General features: G+C 40.2%; 1 protein-coding gene across 1 annotated transcript in view; it reads left to right on the forward strand.

Moving 5' to 3' along the window:
* Cntnap5 (contactin associated protein family member 5) overlaps positions 1-20,895 on the forward strand; it is a 954,245-nt gene that overhangs the window by 419,568 nt on the left and 513,782 nt on the right. Inside the window, 1 exon segment of the mRNA XM_042054039.1 lies at positions 12,744-12,947. Coding sequence (XP_041909973.1) covers positions 12,744-12,947 — 204 coding nt within the window.

The raw sequence follows: 20,895 nt of genomic DNA on the forward strand, positions 1-20,895 counted from the left end.
TTCTCAGGACCATGATTGGCTTATCCATCACTGTCTGGAAATATCTGCCAATGAATCATCACTGAAACAAACTACAGATTGCATTGAATAGAGTTTATAATAATGAGGTCTTAAAAATCAATTTTGAGAATGAAAGAAAGATTATTCACTCCAGTACGTAGCTAACAGTTGTATTCTGGTGGCTGGTATTGTGAGTGAAATCAGGAGCTCTCAGAAGCAGTGTACCAGCTAACCTGGTGCATGTACAGAAAGCCAGCAAGGTGATCCTTGTTGGAACTCCATGAACATTAAAGTATTCTAGGGGGCTCCTTAACATACCAGCTGTGGGCCCATGCTCTGAGAAATGTTGACCCTCACGTCATAAGAGAACTGGAGACTCTGTGTGGGAAAAACAGAACTGTCGGAGGTCTGGCCTGACTTGTTCCCACAATCCTGAAAAGGGGAGTTAGGATTGAGGAAAGGAATAGACAAGAGACAGAAGACAGAGTCGGGAGAGCTTCCAGTGAATATTGTAAAAGCCTCAAGTTTATAATTCATATAAATAATGAATAATATTATTCATTAATTAGGGTTAGGGTTAGATTTAGGGTTATGGCTAGAAATAAGGTTTGTCCTTATATTCTCCCAATCAAAAGGGGAGGGAAAAGACTTCCCTCCCATGATACAAGGAACAAACAAACATAATTACCTCCTTACATCTCAAAACACCTAGTAACCGCACCCTAAGTCAAACATCCTGTTGTCTGGTCTTTGAGGAGCAAGACATCCAGTGGCCACACCTTTGACCAAACATCCTGTTATTTCTCCTTGAGGAGCAAGAACAGATATGAACTTTCTGACTTTTAGTCAGGACAGAATGGATTCAAGACTGTGGGCTCTGACGTAACGGTTTGTCTTATTACTTTATAATACTAGCTGCCAGCCCAGCATGAAAGGCACACTGCCTGAGAGCAGAATCATTTTTAGAAACAGAACACAAGAAATTCCATTCTTTCCTCCTTTCCCTCCTTTCTCATTGGCCAAGTAGTCAGAAGTGTACACTTTTACGTGATAGCTAGGTCTTCATTCTGTCACGTCCGTTCATCTTTTTTCAATAAATGCTGTTCCCAAGTCTATCTCTTTGTTTTACATTCAGTTTATTTTAGAGCTTATCAGGCAGGTGACCTTGTTATGTATGCAGCCTGCTAGACAAGCTGACTGTCCACGAATTTCTACTATAAACTTCTAGTTTGGAGAGACAGAGTAGTCAGGCTAAGAGAATTTGCATGGGGGTTGTTAACTTAGAGGTTCCCAGTGTTTGCTGACCACCTGTATCTGGACATAAGGTGTCTCAGGGTATTTTTATTTTGAAAAGGAGCAAACAATTTTTATTTGTTACACATGCCCAGAGTTTCTGCAATGAGGTCCTAGATCTTGTACTTTTACGTTTGACCTGTGTCCCTGTAATAAAACACTGTTGTCCTATAAGGATGGGCCTAGACCCAGTTGATCCTTACAGACCCAAGATCTGACTCCACATGTTCTCTCTTGCTGACATCTCTCTATTGGCAATACTCTTAACCCCCAGAAGCACTTCTCCTGGTCTGATAAATCCCTGACACTCTACCTCACCTTGGAAATGTTGGGGCACTTCTACTCTCCTCTTGCCAGCACAGGGGACTGGTTTATTTCTCCTGGCTAGAGTTGTGTTTGTGCTATCCAGCTTAAAGCTTTGTCAAGACTGTCACTGTCTACCTACATCCTGAGTGAAAGAACACTATGCCAAAAGGGCTTAATAGAAGCACAAGTCACAAAGCTGGTAAGATTACTCCATGTCAAAGCATATGCTGCACTAGTGTAAACACCTCATTTCAGACTCTAGGTACCCTCACAAATACCAGGCAGCTGTAGAATCCCACTTGTAATCCTAGCACTTGGGAAGTAGAGACAGAGGAATCTCTGGAACAAGCTGACAAGCTAGACTAGCTGTCAGTGAGCTCTGGGTTCAACTGAGAGCATGTCTCAATAAACATGATGGAAGCAATGAGGGAAGATGCTAGATATCAACCTCTGTCTTCATGTGCACATGCTTGCACATGCATATGTGCACACACACATACATACAGGCATGCACACATGCACACACACATAACCATGCATGCATACACATCAAAGAAACAAAAAGAAAAACAAACCAAAAAAGAAAAAAATCAAATATAAGCCAAGAGTATCTAAGATCACTGAAATCATACAGATAAGCTAGAAGAAAGAGACTTAGTATGGACCAAGTAGGCATCAGAAGAGTAGAACTGAGGGTATCAATATTGACATATGGTAGACTAGAACATTTCCACTCTTCCATGAGCAAATGTTTTAAACAAGGGATTGATCATGTGAGGTACATCAATTCATGAGAAATGGTTATTTTAAATAGCACACAGCATCATAATCCTCATGATCAGCTGCCATCAAGCCTCTGACTTTCCTAGCTATCTGGTCAACTCGCACTCTACAAAGAGCACCCTTCATAAACTGTCTTTACTTCTAGCACTCCACCTGTCCTCAAAGCAAGTCTTTTCTCTGGGCATGAAAACACAGCAATTATTGTGGGTACTCTTCAGACTCTAATCCATGGCCATGGCCAAGGAATTCCATCCTAAAAACTAACCAAGCATGAATGGTTTTGCTCAGGTTCTCTCATGAAAAGTCATTGTTCTGAGTGACCTCAGCCTTTCTATGCAGGAAGGAATGCAGAAGACTGGGAGAAGAGAAACCTACCTCTCAATATACTATTTAATTTTTTAAAAAAATTTGTGTGTGTGTGTGTGTGTGTATACACATGTATGTGTGATGTATATTTTGGGTTGTGCCCATCCTGTGGTGCACATGTGGAGGTCACAGAACAACTTTTCTTTGTCTGTCTCTTCTAATCTCTCTGTGTTGAAGGCATTGAACTTGACTGTTAGGTTTGCATAACAAGCATTGTACTTGTTAGACTATCTTACCTGCCCTAATCTTTCCTTTGATTTGTCTTCTTTTCTTTTTTATTGAAAATAGGTTCTTCTTTCATATAACACATCCAGACCACAGTTTCACCTCCTTCTACTCCTCCAAGCACCCCCTTCTTTCTCCTCAGAGTTACCCACCTCTGTCTTCCTTCAGCATAGAACAGGTCTCTAAATGACAATAGCTAAACACGACAAAAAGATAATAATACAAAGCAAGAGTCCTCACACTGAGGCTGAGCAAGTTGATGTGACAGGAAAAAAGTTTCCAGAGAGCAGGCATACCAGTAAAAGACACACCAGGTCCCACAGTTAGGAGTTTCACTAAAACACCAAGTCAACAGCCATATCATATATGCAGGGACCATGGTGCAGACCCACTCATGTCCCCTGTTTGTTGTTTCAGTCCCTGTGAGCCAGATGAGCCATTCTTAGTTGATTCAGTAGGTCATGTTCTCTTGTGCTCCATATAGTCTTCTGACTCCTACAGTCTTCCCACCCTGACCTCTAAGGATAGGGCCTGAAGAAGACTTCCATTTTAGTCTCTCCACATAGTATCTGGCTCTGGGAATCTGTAATGTCTCCGATCTGTTGCCAGAAGAAGTCTCTCTGATGATGAGTCGACAAGATTAGGAATCACTTCTAGTAGGCCAGTCATACTTGGTTCTACCCTAGGTCTCTGTGCTTTCTGGACTTTAGTTCCTGGATATCTAAGCAGGGTCGGGCATGGGCTTCCTCTCATGGAGTGGGCCTCAAGTCAAATCTGACATCAGTTTGCCACTCCCACAAGTTCTGCACTGAAATTGCCCCAGCACATCTTCCAGGCAGGACAGATTGTATGTCAACGGTTTTGTTGCTACGTTTGTGCCCACATTTCTCTTTAGGTTGCCTATTGAGTACCATTCTGCACCAAAGAGAACAGAACATAAGAGTAACAACTCCACACAGGCACAAGCTCAACTTCTCCATGTTTGATGAGCTATGTGGATGTTGTCTTCAACTACGGCACCTTGCTGTCCATTTACAGAGAGCAACCCTCTGCCCTAGAAACAGCCTGTGTTATTTGGGAATCTACACAGTCTAGCAACTCAACTGAATGTAACCAAGTTCCATGGCTGGAAACCTTGCCGGAAACAATAGATGGCCATTTCATTTTCCATATCCTCTTATACTAGGAGTCGTCTCTAAGATCACCCTCATAGTTTCCAGGAAGTTTCTGCCGCATTAGGCTTCTACACAGCTCCCCAAATGTCCACCAGTTCCACATATGGCTCCCAGGATCCTCTCCCTTCATTCCATCTGCCCCCATTAATTGATCCCTCCCACTCTCACCCCCACTTGACCCCAGTTCACCCACAAAATCTACTCTATTTCCTGTGCCCTGTGAGATACATGCACCCTTACTTGAGTTCTCCTTTTTCCCCAGCCTCTCTGGGTCTATGGATTGGATCTTGATTATCATTTACTTATTGCCTAATGTTCATTCATTCTTCTGCTCACTTTGAGTCTCACAGTGTATTTTTCTTCCATCTGCACAAAGTTCTTTACACCTCACACAATTCTTAAAACACCCCAGTTAGTTAGTGAGATAAAACTTATCATTGGTATCGAAGAAGTCATTGCCTTTTGTATGCTTTTGAGCAGGTACATGATCTTCTGTGTCCTTAGTTTCCCATTTTCGAAAGGAAGAAAAGTCTAGATCATGCAGGGCTGTACAGCCCATTAAGTGAAGTAAAATATGTGCTACTACTATTTTCATTCCCCGGCGGATAGTTGGTTTAATCCAGGGCACATCTCCATAAGCCACTGCAAATTGTGAGAGAATGTCAAAGGCACAGTGAGTTCTGTCACTTATTATTTTGATGTCCTTAATAAGCAGTAGCTGTGGTGCTGGGGAGATGGCTTGGTAGGTAAAAGTGGTTGTTGTAAAAGTCTGATGATTTGAGTTTGAACCCACACAAAAAGCCAAATGTGGGAACATACATCTGTAATGCCAGCAATTCTACAGCAAAATTGGAAACAGAACTTAAGCGCCAGCTCATAGCCAGATAGCTTGAATAAAAAAGACCTGGCCACAAATAAAAGGGGGAAGGAGAAAATTGTTCCTGAAAGCCATTTTCTGACCTCCACATACACACAACAGTACATGTAAACCTGTATGTGTAAATACACACACACATGTGTACACACACATATGCCCCCCCACAGAGTTTGCAAACCATACTCACAGAACAATAACTGTTAAAAAAATAAGAGATCATTTCTAACCTGAATGCATCTTATGGCATGCTATATTTTTTCTTTCATTATCTTATTTTAAACAGAATCTGCCAAGATATTTATACCACACAACTAAAGATTTTAATGTGTAAAACTGGACCCTATCTGAAAATTAAAGTCCAAACAAGGCAATCAAACCAGAGGTATAATAACATCCAATGATGAAAATCTAATGTATGTTCTATTTCTTTTTGTTTAATAGCAACAGTAAAAATTATGAGCCATTATTACCACTTTAAATCTGCTTATCCAAGTGGCACTGTGGATACTAAGAATCTCTCTGGTGTATAGAGAAGGGATTAAGTATTCATGGAGCGCAGTTAATACTTCTTCAAAACTTCTCTTGAACGTCTGCTACTCCATCTGTGAAATGGCTGTAGCAATCCGTGTGCAACTTAATTAATACTGCAAACGTCCAGGGTGCTTGACTGAGTTCTCTTGAATGAGCAAAATATTTCTGGTGATGAATGGTTGTGGCAGTAGGAGAAAAGCTTGTGCCAGAATCTGTGCTCAATGAAGGGAACATCTCGTTGCTGTGCGAGTCAGCAAATACAAGGGATACTGCAGGCACTACAGGTCAAGTGGCAGACACAAGCCTCTAGAGCAGTGGTTCTCAATCTTCCTAATGCTGTGACCCTTTAACACAGTTCCTCAGGCTGCGGTGACCCAAAACCATAAAATTATTTGTTGCTACTTTATTAACTGTAATTTTGCCACTATTATGAGTCATAATGTAAATATTTTCAGAGACAGAGTTGTCAAAGGGATTATAGCAAGTTGGGAACTGCTGTTCCATAGATAGTAGATTTTTTATTGTAAATGGATACTTAGCACCTAAGGGTAGGGCAGTTAATGTGGCAAGTCAGCAAATAATCATATCAACATGATCCACAGGTATTTTCTTGCTTCACAATTTCTTGTATAACTTTTTCTAGAGAGATGCAACTTAACTATATGTTCATCCTAGGCAGGGCACTGAAAATAGTCCAAAAACAGGTTATATCAAAGTTCAGTTTGAAAATCCCTTGAGTTTATTGGGATTACTTATGGAGCATGAGTAAGGAATTAATTACAGGAATGAGGATAATTCATCACAATTTTGTTTTTGCATCACTAGAAAGACATTGGTGAGAATCGCCAAAGCTGCATCCTTGGAGCACTCTGCCCAACTGGGCAGATGAGAAAATCCCCATCTTGCTCACACAGTCTTTTCCACTGAAACTCTCCTTTGAATTAATAATGAAATGAGATGATGCTGAATGTATTTTCATATGCAGGTGTCTTTAATTTTGTAATTCTCATAGTGACTTTGTAGGCGAGACTTCTGTCGACCTCATAAAATTATCAGTAAAAGTACTATTTGTGAAAGTCAAGTGCTCTGCCTGGAGCCCCAGATAACAAGCTGCAGAACCAGAATGAGACATTTATACACATTTATTTCTCCTCCACCGGATGCTTGGATTTCTTTAGGTCAGTGGTTCTCATCCTTCCTAATGCTGACCCCCAACCATTACATTACTTCAGTGCTACATCATAACTGTAATTTTGCTACTGTTATAAATTGTAATTCAAATATCTGTATGCAGAATATCTGATATGCAAAATATCTGATATGCAAGCCCCAAATGGGTTCCAACCCACATCTTGAGGATGTGGTTTAGGTGTTGTGAACAGCATGCAGATCTGTGTCTTGGAGCTAATGCGGGTCTTCGACATTTCATCTTATCAGTTGGTGCTCTAGACCATCCAGAAACTTCAGGAAGGAGAATGTGTATCATCACAGCTGTGAAAGGTAGTAATGAAGGGGAGACTATGAAGTTATTGGGAAAAGGAAAGTTCTAGAAGGCAGAGCTTGACTGGGGAACTTCATTCTCGTGGCAATGATGTTCCAATGTAAAAGCATGGAATGAAGTGAGAAGTGGAAAATTATAGCAAAATTGTGTGTGTGATAAAAATTTAGTTTTTAAAAAAGTGCATTCCTATGCATAAAATTTTCCAAGGCATAAAGCCTGTGATTTGTACGTGTTTGATACTCTGAAGCACTCAGCTCTTTTCCAGTTCTTCTGTAGTTTTCAAAAAGCAAAGCCACACTTGTCCATCCTGTTTCCCCACCACAAACACACAGAACATGGCCAGTGTCAGACTCTACTAAGACTGTAATTCCCAGGTTGCCAGTATAGGATTATGGCAAGAGAATAGGCATGGGACACTGCAGCATCAAGATTAGCTTGTGAAAGGAGCCAGTTGGCAGAGGGGTGCGGAATCTCGTCTTAACGTGGTTGTCACGCAGGTCGAGCATGATCGAGAAAAGCACATGCTACCAAAATAAGTGAGTTACAGACACTGTATAATTACCCTATGAAGTGTCTCTTGACTCTGGGCCCAGGGCTTTTGAACACATGTTTTCTCCTCTGCTCACTAGACAGCGCTCACCCTCAGGAGTATGTTTCCTTTCTTAACAAACTAGTTCTACTTATAACCTTGCATCCCTATTGCAATCCTTTATTGTTGGACACAAAACTTGGAATCAGGTGCTCTTTGTACTCAGACCTGCACCTTTAACAGGATGATGCAGGAGAGGTTTAACACAACATTAGGCAATGAAACTCTAACATGGTGAGGGTCTTCATGCTGTGGGAATGCAGACGTTAAACACTATATTTTCTCATGCAGGTCAGACTGATGCACCTGTGAATAAATGTTGATTTTCATTTTGGTTAGGTGTGACCACAGCCCGTAGGCAGTAAACATGCAGGAAAGCAGAGTTCTTGCCGTCCATAGCCTGGTCTGGTCACTGAGCTTCATGTATTCTTTGTCCTCTCACTCTTCCCTGTGACACTGGGTTCTTCTCTCCCCAATCGTACTATTCAGGACCAGCATACTCATGTTTCTTTTGTGCATTCATGCCTTCCTTCCCTTTTCGAAACTGTTGAGTTTCCCTGTGTATATGTTCACCTTGCAGTCACCTTTCCAAGCACTGGTTGGTGCTATGTGGTCGTTCTGTGCATTGACAGGCAGTAAAGCTCCAATTGTTGCTACAATGGCAGAATGACAGCAATCAGAAGAGATCAGGATCCCATAGTATGCATATGTGCAATGTGGTATGTTTCCATAGCACTGAGGAATGTGGGAACAAGGCTCAGTATGAGGCTTGGGCTCAGCTTGGCACACCCTGGGCAGCAAACTGCGATGCCAGAATAAAACAGTACTGTTTGGTATAGGAGTACGGCCACCAAATTGAAGAACAGTTCATGAACACAAGACCCTTCTACAAAACCCAGTCAGAATTGATAATGTATTTCATGTTGATTAAAAATATAGTGTGTCTGGTAGGATGGTACTGATTTTTAATTTATTATCAAGTGACTTGCCTTAGCACAATTAATTATTGGGTTATGCATTTATTTGTTTAATTCCTTGGTCACTCTCTGATAATTTCATACTTATCTACAATGTATCACAATCACAACTGCCTCCCCCAAGTCTTCTTTCCCAACTTATCTGGACTCTTTCAATATTTTGTTCATGCACATGTATGTGTACTTGCTCACATGGGTGTGCAAGTGTTGGAGGTGGATATTAGGTGTCTTCCTCGGTTTCTGAACACTCCTATATTTATTATTTTTATTTTACTTCCAATTATTAGTATATGTTTGGGGGAGTATGTGTGCGCTTGTGAGTGCAGATTCCTGCAGAGTCCAGAAGAAACTGGGTGACCGGGATCTGGAGTCATACTCAATCATTAACTATTTCATATGAGTGCCAGAAATTGAAGGAACAGTGTGCATTCTTACCTGCTGAGCCCTTTTTCCAGTCCCATGAATACCTTATGGTTGAGAATGGTTCTCTCCTTGAACCTGGAGCTTGTCTACTTGGCTAGCTTTCCTAGCCAGTCAGCTCCAGGGATCTGCCTGTCTATGTAGCTCTGGGATTACAGGTGCTCCTGGCCATTTAAAAGGGCTGCTGGGTATCTGAACTCAGTTTGGTCCTCATTTATGCATAGCAAACAGTTTACTCATTGAGCCATCTTCCCAGCCCTGAGGGTCTTTTTCTTAAGGAAATGTTTTATGTATTTCTAATGCATATATCTTATTATGAAGTGAAGTCTTAAGGAGATGAAGCTGCAAAGGTGATCTAGCGGTACGCTGTAGCTCTCACGCTCTGTCTGGCCATGATGTTCATTGTACAAGACAGGGCAACAGAGCCAAGAGCTCCACTGGTTCAGCTAGATGTCCAGTGAGCACAGTGTGCACAGATGTAGTGCCAGCATCTAACACGAAGTTTCTGAAGCACACAGGAGATTAAAAAACCTCCCCAAATCTTGACAGTTTCTTTTTACAGCGTGGAGTCACTGGGGACCTTTTTCTTAACTGAATATGCAAAGAATAAATTATGGAATTTTACTTTCAAGGTAATTACAGAAAATCATGATTTCTCTTTGTATTTCAAAATTTTATTTATTAAAGATAATTCTATATCCTTGAACAGGAAAGATAATTGCTGTCATTATGAATACTCCATCTGAGAATTTAATTGCTTAGTAAATCCTGAAAAATTGAGTTTTATGGCTTCTGGATTTCAAATAAGAATAATTCTATCCTGTCCATATAGCCCTTCACCTCTTGTTCACCCTGCTAAGATGGTGTATGATGACTCTCTTCCAAGCTGCAATTAAGTAGTCTTACATTTTTTTTTGTATTATAGAAGTAATAACATTTTATAGTACATTTTTTGTAATAAAAATAGTAAAAGGATGTGAAGGTAACCTACAATAAGTCTTCCAAGGGGTGATGGAGATTTCCCAGTGATAAAGTGCTTGCCACACAAGCATAGCGACATGAATTAAGCACACATGTAAAAAGTTTGGCTCAGTGGCACACTTCAGTAATCTCAGCCTTGAGATGGAGACAAGAGGGTCCCTGGTGCTCACTGGCCATCTGGTCTGCTTCATTGCTGATCTGTAAAAGATAAGAGTTTGGGAGGCAGTTCATTTTGTAGAGAGTATGCTTACGATGCACAAGGTCTAGAGTTGATTCTGGAACTGTATAAAACCAAGCGCATGGTACACTCTTACAGAGACATGAGGATGAGCTGTTGAATGGCTTCCTTGACAGTGTTGTAAATTCAAGAATAGCCTGGACTCTATGAGCCTCTTTCTCAACAATAAACAATAACAACAACAAAAATGAGGTAGAATGTGATTAAGGAAGACATGTAGTATCAACCCAAGACATCTACATGCATATACAAGTGCATGTACATACCTACACATATATATGAATGTGTACACACACACACACACACGCACACACACACACACACACAGCCAAATCATTTCTTCACTGGATATTTTGACAGACATTTGTCAGTTTGTGCATACATATCTGCCGGATAAAACTGATTTTATTATAACTTCCTGACTTTCTCTTTCTGGCTCTCATACTAACAGAATTGACAGACAATGGGCTAAATAGAATGATGCTGGTATATACTGTCAACTACTACATGATGACTAATTGATCTCGAGAAAGTTGAGAGAAAAGAACTGAGATTTAAAGTCTGAGAAGGCCCAAAGGGGTGGGGATGAGCAGATGTAAATTGAAGTTGGATTAAATAAACTCTGGTATTCTGGATATGATGAGAATGTGATGGAAAGAGTCACAATATGATATATAATTTAAGTTTGCCTGAGAAGATGTGAAGAAATGTCTACTTTCTAAATACTGCATAAAAGACAGACCAAAGTGAGGATGCCACCAAAGCCCAACTTGACCAAAAAATAAATTGATTAGACTTACTTCCAGAGCATAATCTGTCCTTGGTGAGGGATTAATTAAAGGAGCTTTGGGAAGAAGACAAGAGTTGCTTCACTGCAGAGTTTCACTCTCTTGTGAATGACTACCTCATGGAAGCTACAGTCCCCTTCCCTAACCTTCTACTCCCTATATTTGTAAATTTCACAAGCTCACAGCTGGAGAGGGAAGAAAGGAATAATAGTTTGACTTCCAGGTGAGGGTCCTATGATCCTTCCCTCCATCCTGCCTTTAGGTGACATCAGTAGCTCCACTCCCATTACCATAGACCTAGCTACCTCTACATTGCTTTGGTCAGTTATTTGCCATGGTTATGAGGCTAAGCTAATCTCTACTCTGAAATCATAATACAGAGAATATGTTGTTGATAGAGGAAACAGGTCATATTGATCAACAAAGTAGCCTATGTTTCAAAAACTAGGTAGACTTATTCTGAGTTGACATTAGACAATATATGTACATACTGAGAGATTTCATGGTATCACACATATTTCCTTAAGTTTATGTCTCAACTAAAAGACTATCTCAGATAAGATAATAATAGTGACTGAATGTTTTTGCATAAAACCCTAAAACTAGATTACCAGCACATAACAAGGTATCTATACTACAATACCCCTATGTTCAAAATTATGAGTATCCGTACACTGGGCATTGTTTTTCACTAAGCACCAAAGAATCTTCAAAATTCTCAGTACAGGGTTCTGGAAAATACTGAATTTATCAACCAGAGTTGCCAGAATAAAGGATGTCTCTTTTTCAACTCCAGCTTGGGTCTTAGAATGAAGAGAAAAAAAATGGCTCTAAATGTCAGAATCAAATTAGCAAGAAGGGTAAATCGTGAGTGGTTGTTACAAACCAGGCACTGGTCCAAAAGTCTGATGTTGATGTCTGTGGCTCTGTCATTCTGTCTCCTTAAACACAGCCTGGAACATGGCTGTTAGATCATGGGCCTACAACTTTATCCTAGATCACATGACCTAACTCAGCCACAGTTCCCTGCAACTCTTGCTGGGGCAGAGAATTTAAGAAGCAGTCTGTCTTCTACCACTAAAGGCTATAAAATATTGAATGTTCCATTTCTTTCAAGGGTGGGTTCAAGACTCCCTAGAGAGATTTCTTCCTGTGAGCTCTAAATGCTGCTCTCTTAGGAGGCTCCTCTGGCCTTTGTCAGCATCCCTTGCAAAACAGATATGTATTTCTCTTGCTCACCCTATTTCCTTTTTAGTCTCATGTCATTGAAGCACCTCTCAAGGCTTTAAAGCAAGCCAATCCTTCTCTGTAAGGCCCCATCTTATCTGGATCTTCCATGTATTGTATTATTTCTGTCTGTTGCTTAGACCTCCTGACCTGCAGTCCAATCTCAATACACATCATTGAAAAGGGTTATGTGTCATCTCTCTTCCAGAATCAGTTGCTGTTCATCTCTTGTTTTGTTCAATAACTTCTAATGGGATTTCTACTTCAGTCTGGTGTGTGTTCAGTGCCTACAAATGAATGGTTCCTTATAGTCTGCTTAGATTGGTTCTACCACATGTGCCTCCTTGTAAGATAGATCTTCAAGATTTTAGCAACATTCCTGTGAACTGAGCAGGACCAGAGGTGGGAAGCAAGATTAACATGAGGAAACAAGCTGATATTCTTTCTCTCTTCTCTCTGTTCCCAGAATCAGATGTTGCTGACTTTGATGGCAGGAGCTCGCTTTTGTACAGGTTCAATCAGAAGATGATGAGCACCCTCAAAGATGTGATCTCCCTGAAGTTCAAGAGTATGCAAGGAGATGGGGTTCTGTTCCATGGAGAAGGACAGCGTGGAGACTATATCACCATGGAGCTCCAGAAGGGCAGGCTGGCCCTGTACCTGAACCTAGGTAGGGTCAGACTGAGTCATATGTATTCATGACTGATGAGGCCAGAAGTGAAGCTCAGGTATTTCCCTCTATTACCCCCACCTTGTTTTTTGTGATATTCTTTCACTGAACTTGGAGCTCACTGGTTCTGGTGTGTGTGTGTGTGTGTGTGTGTGTGTGTGTGTGTGTGTGTTGCATGTACATGAATATCCATGTGTACATATATATGCACACACATGTGGAAGAGAGTGCAAGACACTAGATGTCCACTTCTTTCTCTCTGAACTATTGCCTTGAGATAATACCTCTTGCTGACACAGCAGCTTGTGTTTGGGGATAGGTTAGGCAGCCTGCAAACTCTTAAGATCCACCTACTTCTGTCACTAGGTTAGATAGGCACTCCCAGCCATACACACATTTTTGTCATTATTGTTCTTCTTATTATTGTTATTATCATTACTATTCATTTAGGATATGGGTATTAGGGATTCAAATTCAGATATGCTGTAGTGATGAGATGAGCAGGCCTGCTTTTCATCCTGTCCGGCTCCCTCATGGCTCCCGCACAGCTAGCTTTACACCAGAAATAACAATACACAAATTGTATTCATTTAGACACTGCCTGGTCCATTAGCTCTAGCCTCTTACTGGCTAACTCTCACATCTTGCTTAATCTATTTCTAATTATCAGTGTGGCACCACAAGGTGGTGGCTTACCGGGAAAGATTCAGCATGTCTGACCTGGTGCCTGGCTTCATGGCGACTGCCTCACTGCCTTCTTCCTCCCAGAATTCTGTTCTGTCTTCCCTGCCTACCTATGTTCTGACCTATCAGGCCAAGCAGTTTTCTTTATTAATTAACCAATGAAAGCAACAGATAAATAGAAGACCCACCTACATCAATCATCCTCCAGCACATCAAATGGGGTCACTAGAACACTGCCTATATGATCTATTTCTTTTGTTTTTATGTTTAGAAAAGTAGTTATTACCAAAGATTTCATATTCATATGATAGAATTTCTTTTTTTTATCTGTAGCACATGTTTATTTCAGGTAATTGATAGCACAATAACAGAATCAATAAACATTCAAATTAGAATGAATTCAAGCCTTCTTATTTTCCTTTAATTTTAAATAAAATCCATTATACTAAGTATCATAGAGTGATACTTCATCATCTGTGTGACTATCTGTGTGAATATATATATATATATATATATATATGAATATCTTTTCTTTTATCTGACAAAGAACCATATATATGTTGATTATATATACATATATACACACATATATACATATATATATAATTGTTCTAACACACATAGTTTATATATTTGTCTTAAACCCAAATGAAAATCAAGCAAAGCCTTCCTCTCACTTTGCCAATTCTTGTTTTGCATGTAAACAGCATGCTCCTATTACAATCCTGCCTTCAGGAGTGGAATGTACCCATCACAATATTCATAGAAACTTAATTTCCAGAACAAGTTAGACAGAGGTCATACCAGATTTTTTCCCTATCAAAGTGGGTTTCTTTGAGGGTATTTTACTTCATTGTAAGTGGTATGACAGCAAATCTGATATTTTCCCGGAAGAAATATTTGAACTGCGGAGGATATTTGAAATTCTGTATTCTGTGGGAGCTATCTGCAGGACTTGTATTAAATAAAAATACGAGAACTCTTGTTCATATATTATTAAGAATTTCAAGATAATGATAGCAGAACATCAAATCAAGAATGGAAGCTTTTTTAATGTAAATCTCTATAGGACTTTATAAGCTCCTTTCTACAAATGATAGAATTTTCTTTCTTTTTGCCAGAGGTATCATTCTGTGGTAAAAGACAATATTTCTATGTAAAGGGAGCTACAATGTAAGTTTTAAATTCTTTTAATGTACATACTTAACCTTATTTTTTTTTCAGAACAAAAACTCTTTAACATGTGTTGTAATGAGCTTCTCATATTTGAGCTGATTAGGCACATTAAAAAAACTGTCAGGAGAAACACATAATCATTTTGTTCTTAGTGGGAGGTAAAATGTGTACATGGAAAATCTAAGTTCCTCGGCTTGCCTTTGATAAGATGACCTTGCCCTGTGAGCCTGGGACCTAGATGGTAGGTGGAGTAGTAAAGAACTCCTTTCTGCCTCCCTGCAGTAGGAAGCCACTTCCCTCAATGGGTGAGCTACTCCCAGGGCTTGCCTCATCACCAGTAGATCTATGTTCATGGTACCCAACTTTTCACCCCAGGACAAAAGGAAGGGTATCTTTTATGCCGTCTTACAGAAGAAAGGAAGGACAAGGCAGGTCACAGGAGGTAGGTGCTGAGTTCCTTAGGGCATAGAAGTAAACCAAAGGAACCCTCCTTTAGAAAAACCAAAAAGAAAAAATATGCTGGAGGGAGAAGAAAATGGCTTTTAAAAATCAATGGCATTTGTTTATTTTTGTGTAGTTGTGGTGTGGCATGACACAGGTGTACAGGTCAGAAGACAACTAGAAGTAGTTGGGTCTCAGTGCTTCCCTTTCGTTTGCTGGTATAACTCAAGTCATCCAGCTCAATGCCTTTAACTGTGGAGCCATCCTTCTGGGCCAGAAATGGGCTACTTTGTCTGAGATTCCCTTCCTGTTTCCCAGTTAATATTTATTTGTATAAAGGAGAGGAAACACTTTGCTATTAATATTTACTATCAAGTAGGCAATAAAGATAAATATAGTTCAATACTGGGAACAAACTATCAGGGTCCGAATGTTCCAACATAGAAACTATTTTCCTTAACTCGACTGGTATGGAGGCATGAGAAATAATGAGACAAAGTTCACACAGTCATATCAGAAGGGCATCTCAGGCTTCATCCATTCCTAAGATCTACCCGCGTTTATTATACAAAACAGCTTTTATCCCCCACGTAAACCAAGGTGGATACTCACTAACAAACTCAAGGTATATAGGTGACACCAGAGCAAGCTGTATTTTGGTAATCAAGAGGCAAACATGAGAATCTCCATTGTGCAGCCTCACTCCCAACAACAAACAAAATAGGCCTTTATTCTTGTCCTTCTTCAGTGGCAACTCCAAGCATCCTCCTGGCCTACATAATCAATATAAGAAAAGGAAGTAGGGGGAAAAACAGATTTCTAAGAGTATTTCATAAAATTGAGGCCCAACACAGATGATAAAATATAAACTATGAGCTGAAGGGATGACTCATGCTAATTTCCTTATCATGCAAGCATAAGGACCTGAGTTCAATCCCCAGAACCCACATAAAGAACCAGGCTGAGTAGTGTATGCTTGTAATCCTGGTACTTGGGGGGCAGAAACACATAGGTCTCCAGGGCTCACTGTCTGTCTATCCTGCTTAGTGAGTTCTAAGCCAGCGGGAGACCTTGCTTCAAACGAACAGACAAAACTCCAAAATAACAAGGTAGAGAGTAATGGAAAAACAACCTCTGGCACACATGCAATCATGCACACACACACACACACACACACACACACACACACACACACACATGCATAAATAAATCATTAAAACAAAGAGAAAGGATAGCTGGAGACATACATAGCACCCTGTTGTTCAAGTGACAGTTTGTATTATCGAGTCCTTAGTTGTGTCCTTTGAAGGCAGAATTGGTTCTGTGGTGAAATTTTACTTTGCCCTTGTCCTACATTCCAAGGGTAGAGCACAGACTTTTTTGTAGAATTATTAACTGGGCAAGAGATTTCACTCTTCAGTCCATGGGGGCTGGGGTGGAATGGCTCTCCTCCCAGCTTTCAAAGACTTCATTTCAATTGCCCATGGCATTCTGCTCTCTGTAGAAATACAAAGGAAAGAACGACATGGGCAGGTGGAGAATCAAAGGGCAGGAGAACTCTGGGACTGGGAACCTGTTGTTAAGTACTGATCAGGAGATCAACAGAGCATGCGGAATACTCACCTTACAAGTGTTCGATAGTTCTGAGCTGAAGCAGAATGTTGGATGATCCCAGCACATGCAGATGGAGAACAATAAGAATCTTGTTACAGAACACTAGCAGAGTTGGATGTCTTTTGGGGGCCAGATGCAGGGTTCAGAGGTTAAAGCCATGGACTGCATGACAATTTATCTAGGCAATGGTGAGTTTTTCCAACTCAGTAGTCATTTATTTTTTAGCTCCTTTGAATTTCACAATTTTTCTGAAAAGTATTTCTTTCCAGTTTTCTACATCTAGGGACCACACATACACACACACACACACACACACACACACACACACACACGCACGCATATTCTGTTTATGTCACATGACACTTTTTTTTGTTTGTTTGTTTTTTTTCGAGACAGGGTTTCTCTGCAGCTTTAGAGCCTGTCCTGGAACTAGCTCTTGTAGACCAGGCTGGCCTCGAACTCACAGAGATCCGTCTGCCTCTGCCTCCCGAGTGCTGGGATTAAAGGCGTGCGCCACTACCGCACATGACACTTCTATGCAGTATTTCTCTCTCACTCACTCTCTCTCTCTCACTATTTTTTGTGTGTGTGGGAGACACGGTCTCATGCATCTCAGCCTGACTTTATAACTTCTACATCTATGAAATAAGCATGTGTTGAACTATGTATTTATTTCCTGTTGCTATGCCAAACACCCAACTAAAACAACTTAGGGAAGGAAGGATTTATTTCATCTCATAATTCAAGGGTACTGTTGTCTGTCATGGTGGGTGGGGAATATCCAATGGAATTATAGCCTGTGGTCCCTTTGTGTCTGCAGCCAGAAAGGGAGAGACAGATGCTGTGTTCAGCAAACTTCCTCCTGTGTTTTACTTCTGATGTCTAGTCCATGAGAAGTTGCTGCTCACATTTAAGATGGGTCTTCCTACCTCAATACAGACTAGAAACTCACAGACATGCCCAGAGATCTGTCTACTGATTCTAGATCCTGCAAAATTGTCAGTAAATATTAATTATCACCGATCAGCAATTAAGCAATGAGCTTAGAACTATTGATCTAAAAGTACCTGTCCGTCCGGGCTTTAAAAATATTTCTACTTAGGCTGGGCGGTGGTGGCACATGCCTTTATGCACTTGAGAGGCAGAAGCAGGCATATCTCCGTAAGTTTGAGGCCAGTCTGATCTACAAAGCGAGTTCCAGGACAGGCTCTAAAGCTACACAGGGAAACCCTGTCTTCACAAACAAACAAACAAACAAACAAACAAACAAACAAGTTTCTACTTATCATCAAGCTTTATAATGTTAATTAAAACACAGCACCCGTGCAACATCCAAACCATCTCATATAGACTCACTATGAGGACACCTTTATATGGCGGTGGTAAAGTCACAGGAGTTGGGCACCAGTAAGCAGAAAGCATGCAGTAACCTACACTGGATTTCCTACGACCAACATTTGTATTTCATTGCTTTATTGATACCCAGAGATTTGGCCTGTCTTTTTGAGAAGGCAGCTGGTGTGGGGACGGGAACAAAGCAGCTGGAATCACTTCCTTTGTTTTTAGTGCTCTCACTTGCAACCTTAGGAGAGCACTTGTGAGTCCTGTCTGTAATAATAATAATAATAAAAAAAAACGGCTACAGAGTCATGCTTTTCTGACCCTGGCTAACCTATGCAGCTATCATTTGCCTTGGCATTCTATACAATGTATCTGCCCTTGTATTTCACCATTTTCCTTCAGCACAGCTCTCTGCTCTCCAATTCTTTCGGTCCTTTTTTGAACCCCTCCACTTCAAGTCTGAAAAACTGCTCACAAACAACAGAGAACTGGGATTGAATGTGGATAGCAAGAACACAGAGACGGGGAAGAATGTGAGCATCATTCTTTCGCTAGCAGGAAGAATAGAGAAAATGTTAGCTTGTCAGCTTTGGGTCAGGTCAAGCGGCATGGTAACTAGTTCTCTGTGTCCTTGTGTAAGTCACACAGCTTCTTTGTAGCCAATTTTTCCTCCTCCCTCCCTCTGTTTTCTCTTTCTTTCTTTCTTTCTTTCTTTCTTTCTTTCTTTCTTTCTTTCTTTCTTTCTTTCTTTCTTTCTTTCTTTCTTTTGTTCTTTCTTTCTTTCTCCTTCTATCTATCTATCTATCATCTATCTATCTATCTATCTATCATCTATCATCTATCATCTATCTATCTATCTATCTATCTATCTATCTATCTATCTTCATCATCATCATCTTTCTTTCTTTCTTTCTTTCTTTCTTTCTTTCTTTCTTTCTTTCTTTCTTTCTTTCTCTCTCTCTCTCTCTCTCTTTCTCTCTTTCTTTTTTTCTCAACACTGCGTGGAGGGATCTGGAGAGATAGTCCAGTGGTTAAGAGCACTTCCTGCTCTTGCAGAGGACTGGAGTTTGTTTCCTCAGATCTAAGTCTGCTTGGAGCTGCCTATAACTCTAGCTCCAGAAGAAGAGCCAATGCACTCTTCTGGCTTACAAAGACACACACAGTCTCTCTCTCTCTCTCTCTCTCTCTCTCTCTCTCTCTCTCTCTCTCTCTCTCACACACACACACACACACACACACATACACACTCATACACTGCCTATAACTCTGGTTCCAAAAGATTGGGGGTGCTCTTGTGACCTCCATGGGCACTTGCACTCAACAGCACATATACACTGACAGATATAGGCACGCACACTCACACAAATGCTAAAAACAAATCTTTAAGGTGCTGCTGGAGAGGTGGCTGGGCAGGTAAAAACATTTTTCCTCTTACAGACAACCTGGGTTCTAATTCCAGGACCCACATGGCAGCTCACAGCCCTTGATCCATAATTTCAGTTCCAAAAAATTCAGTGGCCTCTTCTAACTTCCACAGGCACAAACATGACACACAAACACACATGTGAGGAGAATACTCATGCATATAAAATAAAAATCCCTAAAAATAATAAATCTCTTAAAAGTGCAGGCATCTCTTTTCCACATTCATTCCAATAAGGCTTAGGTACTACTTGCATCATCTTCAAACTAAATAGAAAAAAAAAGAGTTTAATTTAATTAGAAATAAATTTCTTTATGTTTCTGTCCCCAAAGGCAGCTTCTTCCTCATTATTTCATTTGTATTCTTCTCAACTGTTCATGAGGATTTTTGTCTTGTCTTAATAAATTGAAAATCTGTTAAAATGGGATAATTGAACATCAAATGCAACCGCAATAAAACTGGAAACAGGTGTCCCACGATAAAGACTGTGACAGTGTGCTGAGAATTGTTTTCTATGGTTTCCATAACAACAGTCTAGATTTCTAGGGGAAGTTTTATTAGATGATTGCTATTCTCTCTTCATCAATAGAATTCTAAGCTACTTATCCTCAAATAGAATTTTTTCCTCATTTTTTTTATCAAACTAACTTTCACTTGTTTTAGTGTAGGATATCTGAGTTCTAGTCAAAAAATAACTAAAGAAGGAGTAGATGGAGTTCATTCATATCTTCAGTTTTGGAGTCAATTAATAAACATCCTTGGGCACTGGTGAGATGGCTCTATGGGTAAAGGTGCTTGTTGCCCAAGGATGCCAAACTGATTTCAAATCTTGGGACCCAGGATACAGAAGGAGAAAACTAGTTCCTACAACTTTTTCTCTGGTCTCCACATGCACACCACTGCATGCTCACATTCACACCAACCCCATAAATCAGCAAATACACATAATAAAAACTGAATTTATGAGTATGGATGTAACTCACTGGTAGAATATATTAAGAACTCAACCAACATGTACAGGACAATGAACTCACCCTGCAGTCACTGATGATGACACACACGCGTCTTTGTAATCAGGTAGCGTTTAGTAACAAACATAGGATTCACATTGTAATTTAATTCTAACTATAAAATATATAAATGAAAATTCTTTTTTTATGTGGCAAATTTTGCATTTTATGAGTTTATTGTATTTATTAATGTTTTTGCATAGTTGTGTTTACTGTGCATATACACACATTTCTCTTCTACTTGTATGTATCTTAAGAA

The sequence above is a fragment of the Arvicola amphibius genome, chromosome 12, assembly GCF_903992535.2.
Source record: "Arvicola amphibius chromosome 12, mArvAmp1.2, whole genome shotgun sequence".
Classification (NCBI taxonomy): domain Eukaryota; kingdom Metazoa; phylum Chordata; class Mammalia; order Rodentia; family Cricetidae; genus Arvicola; species Arvicola amphibius.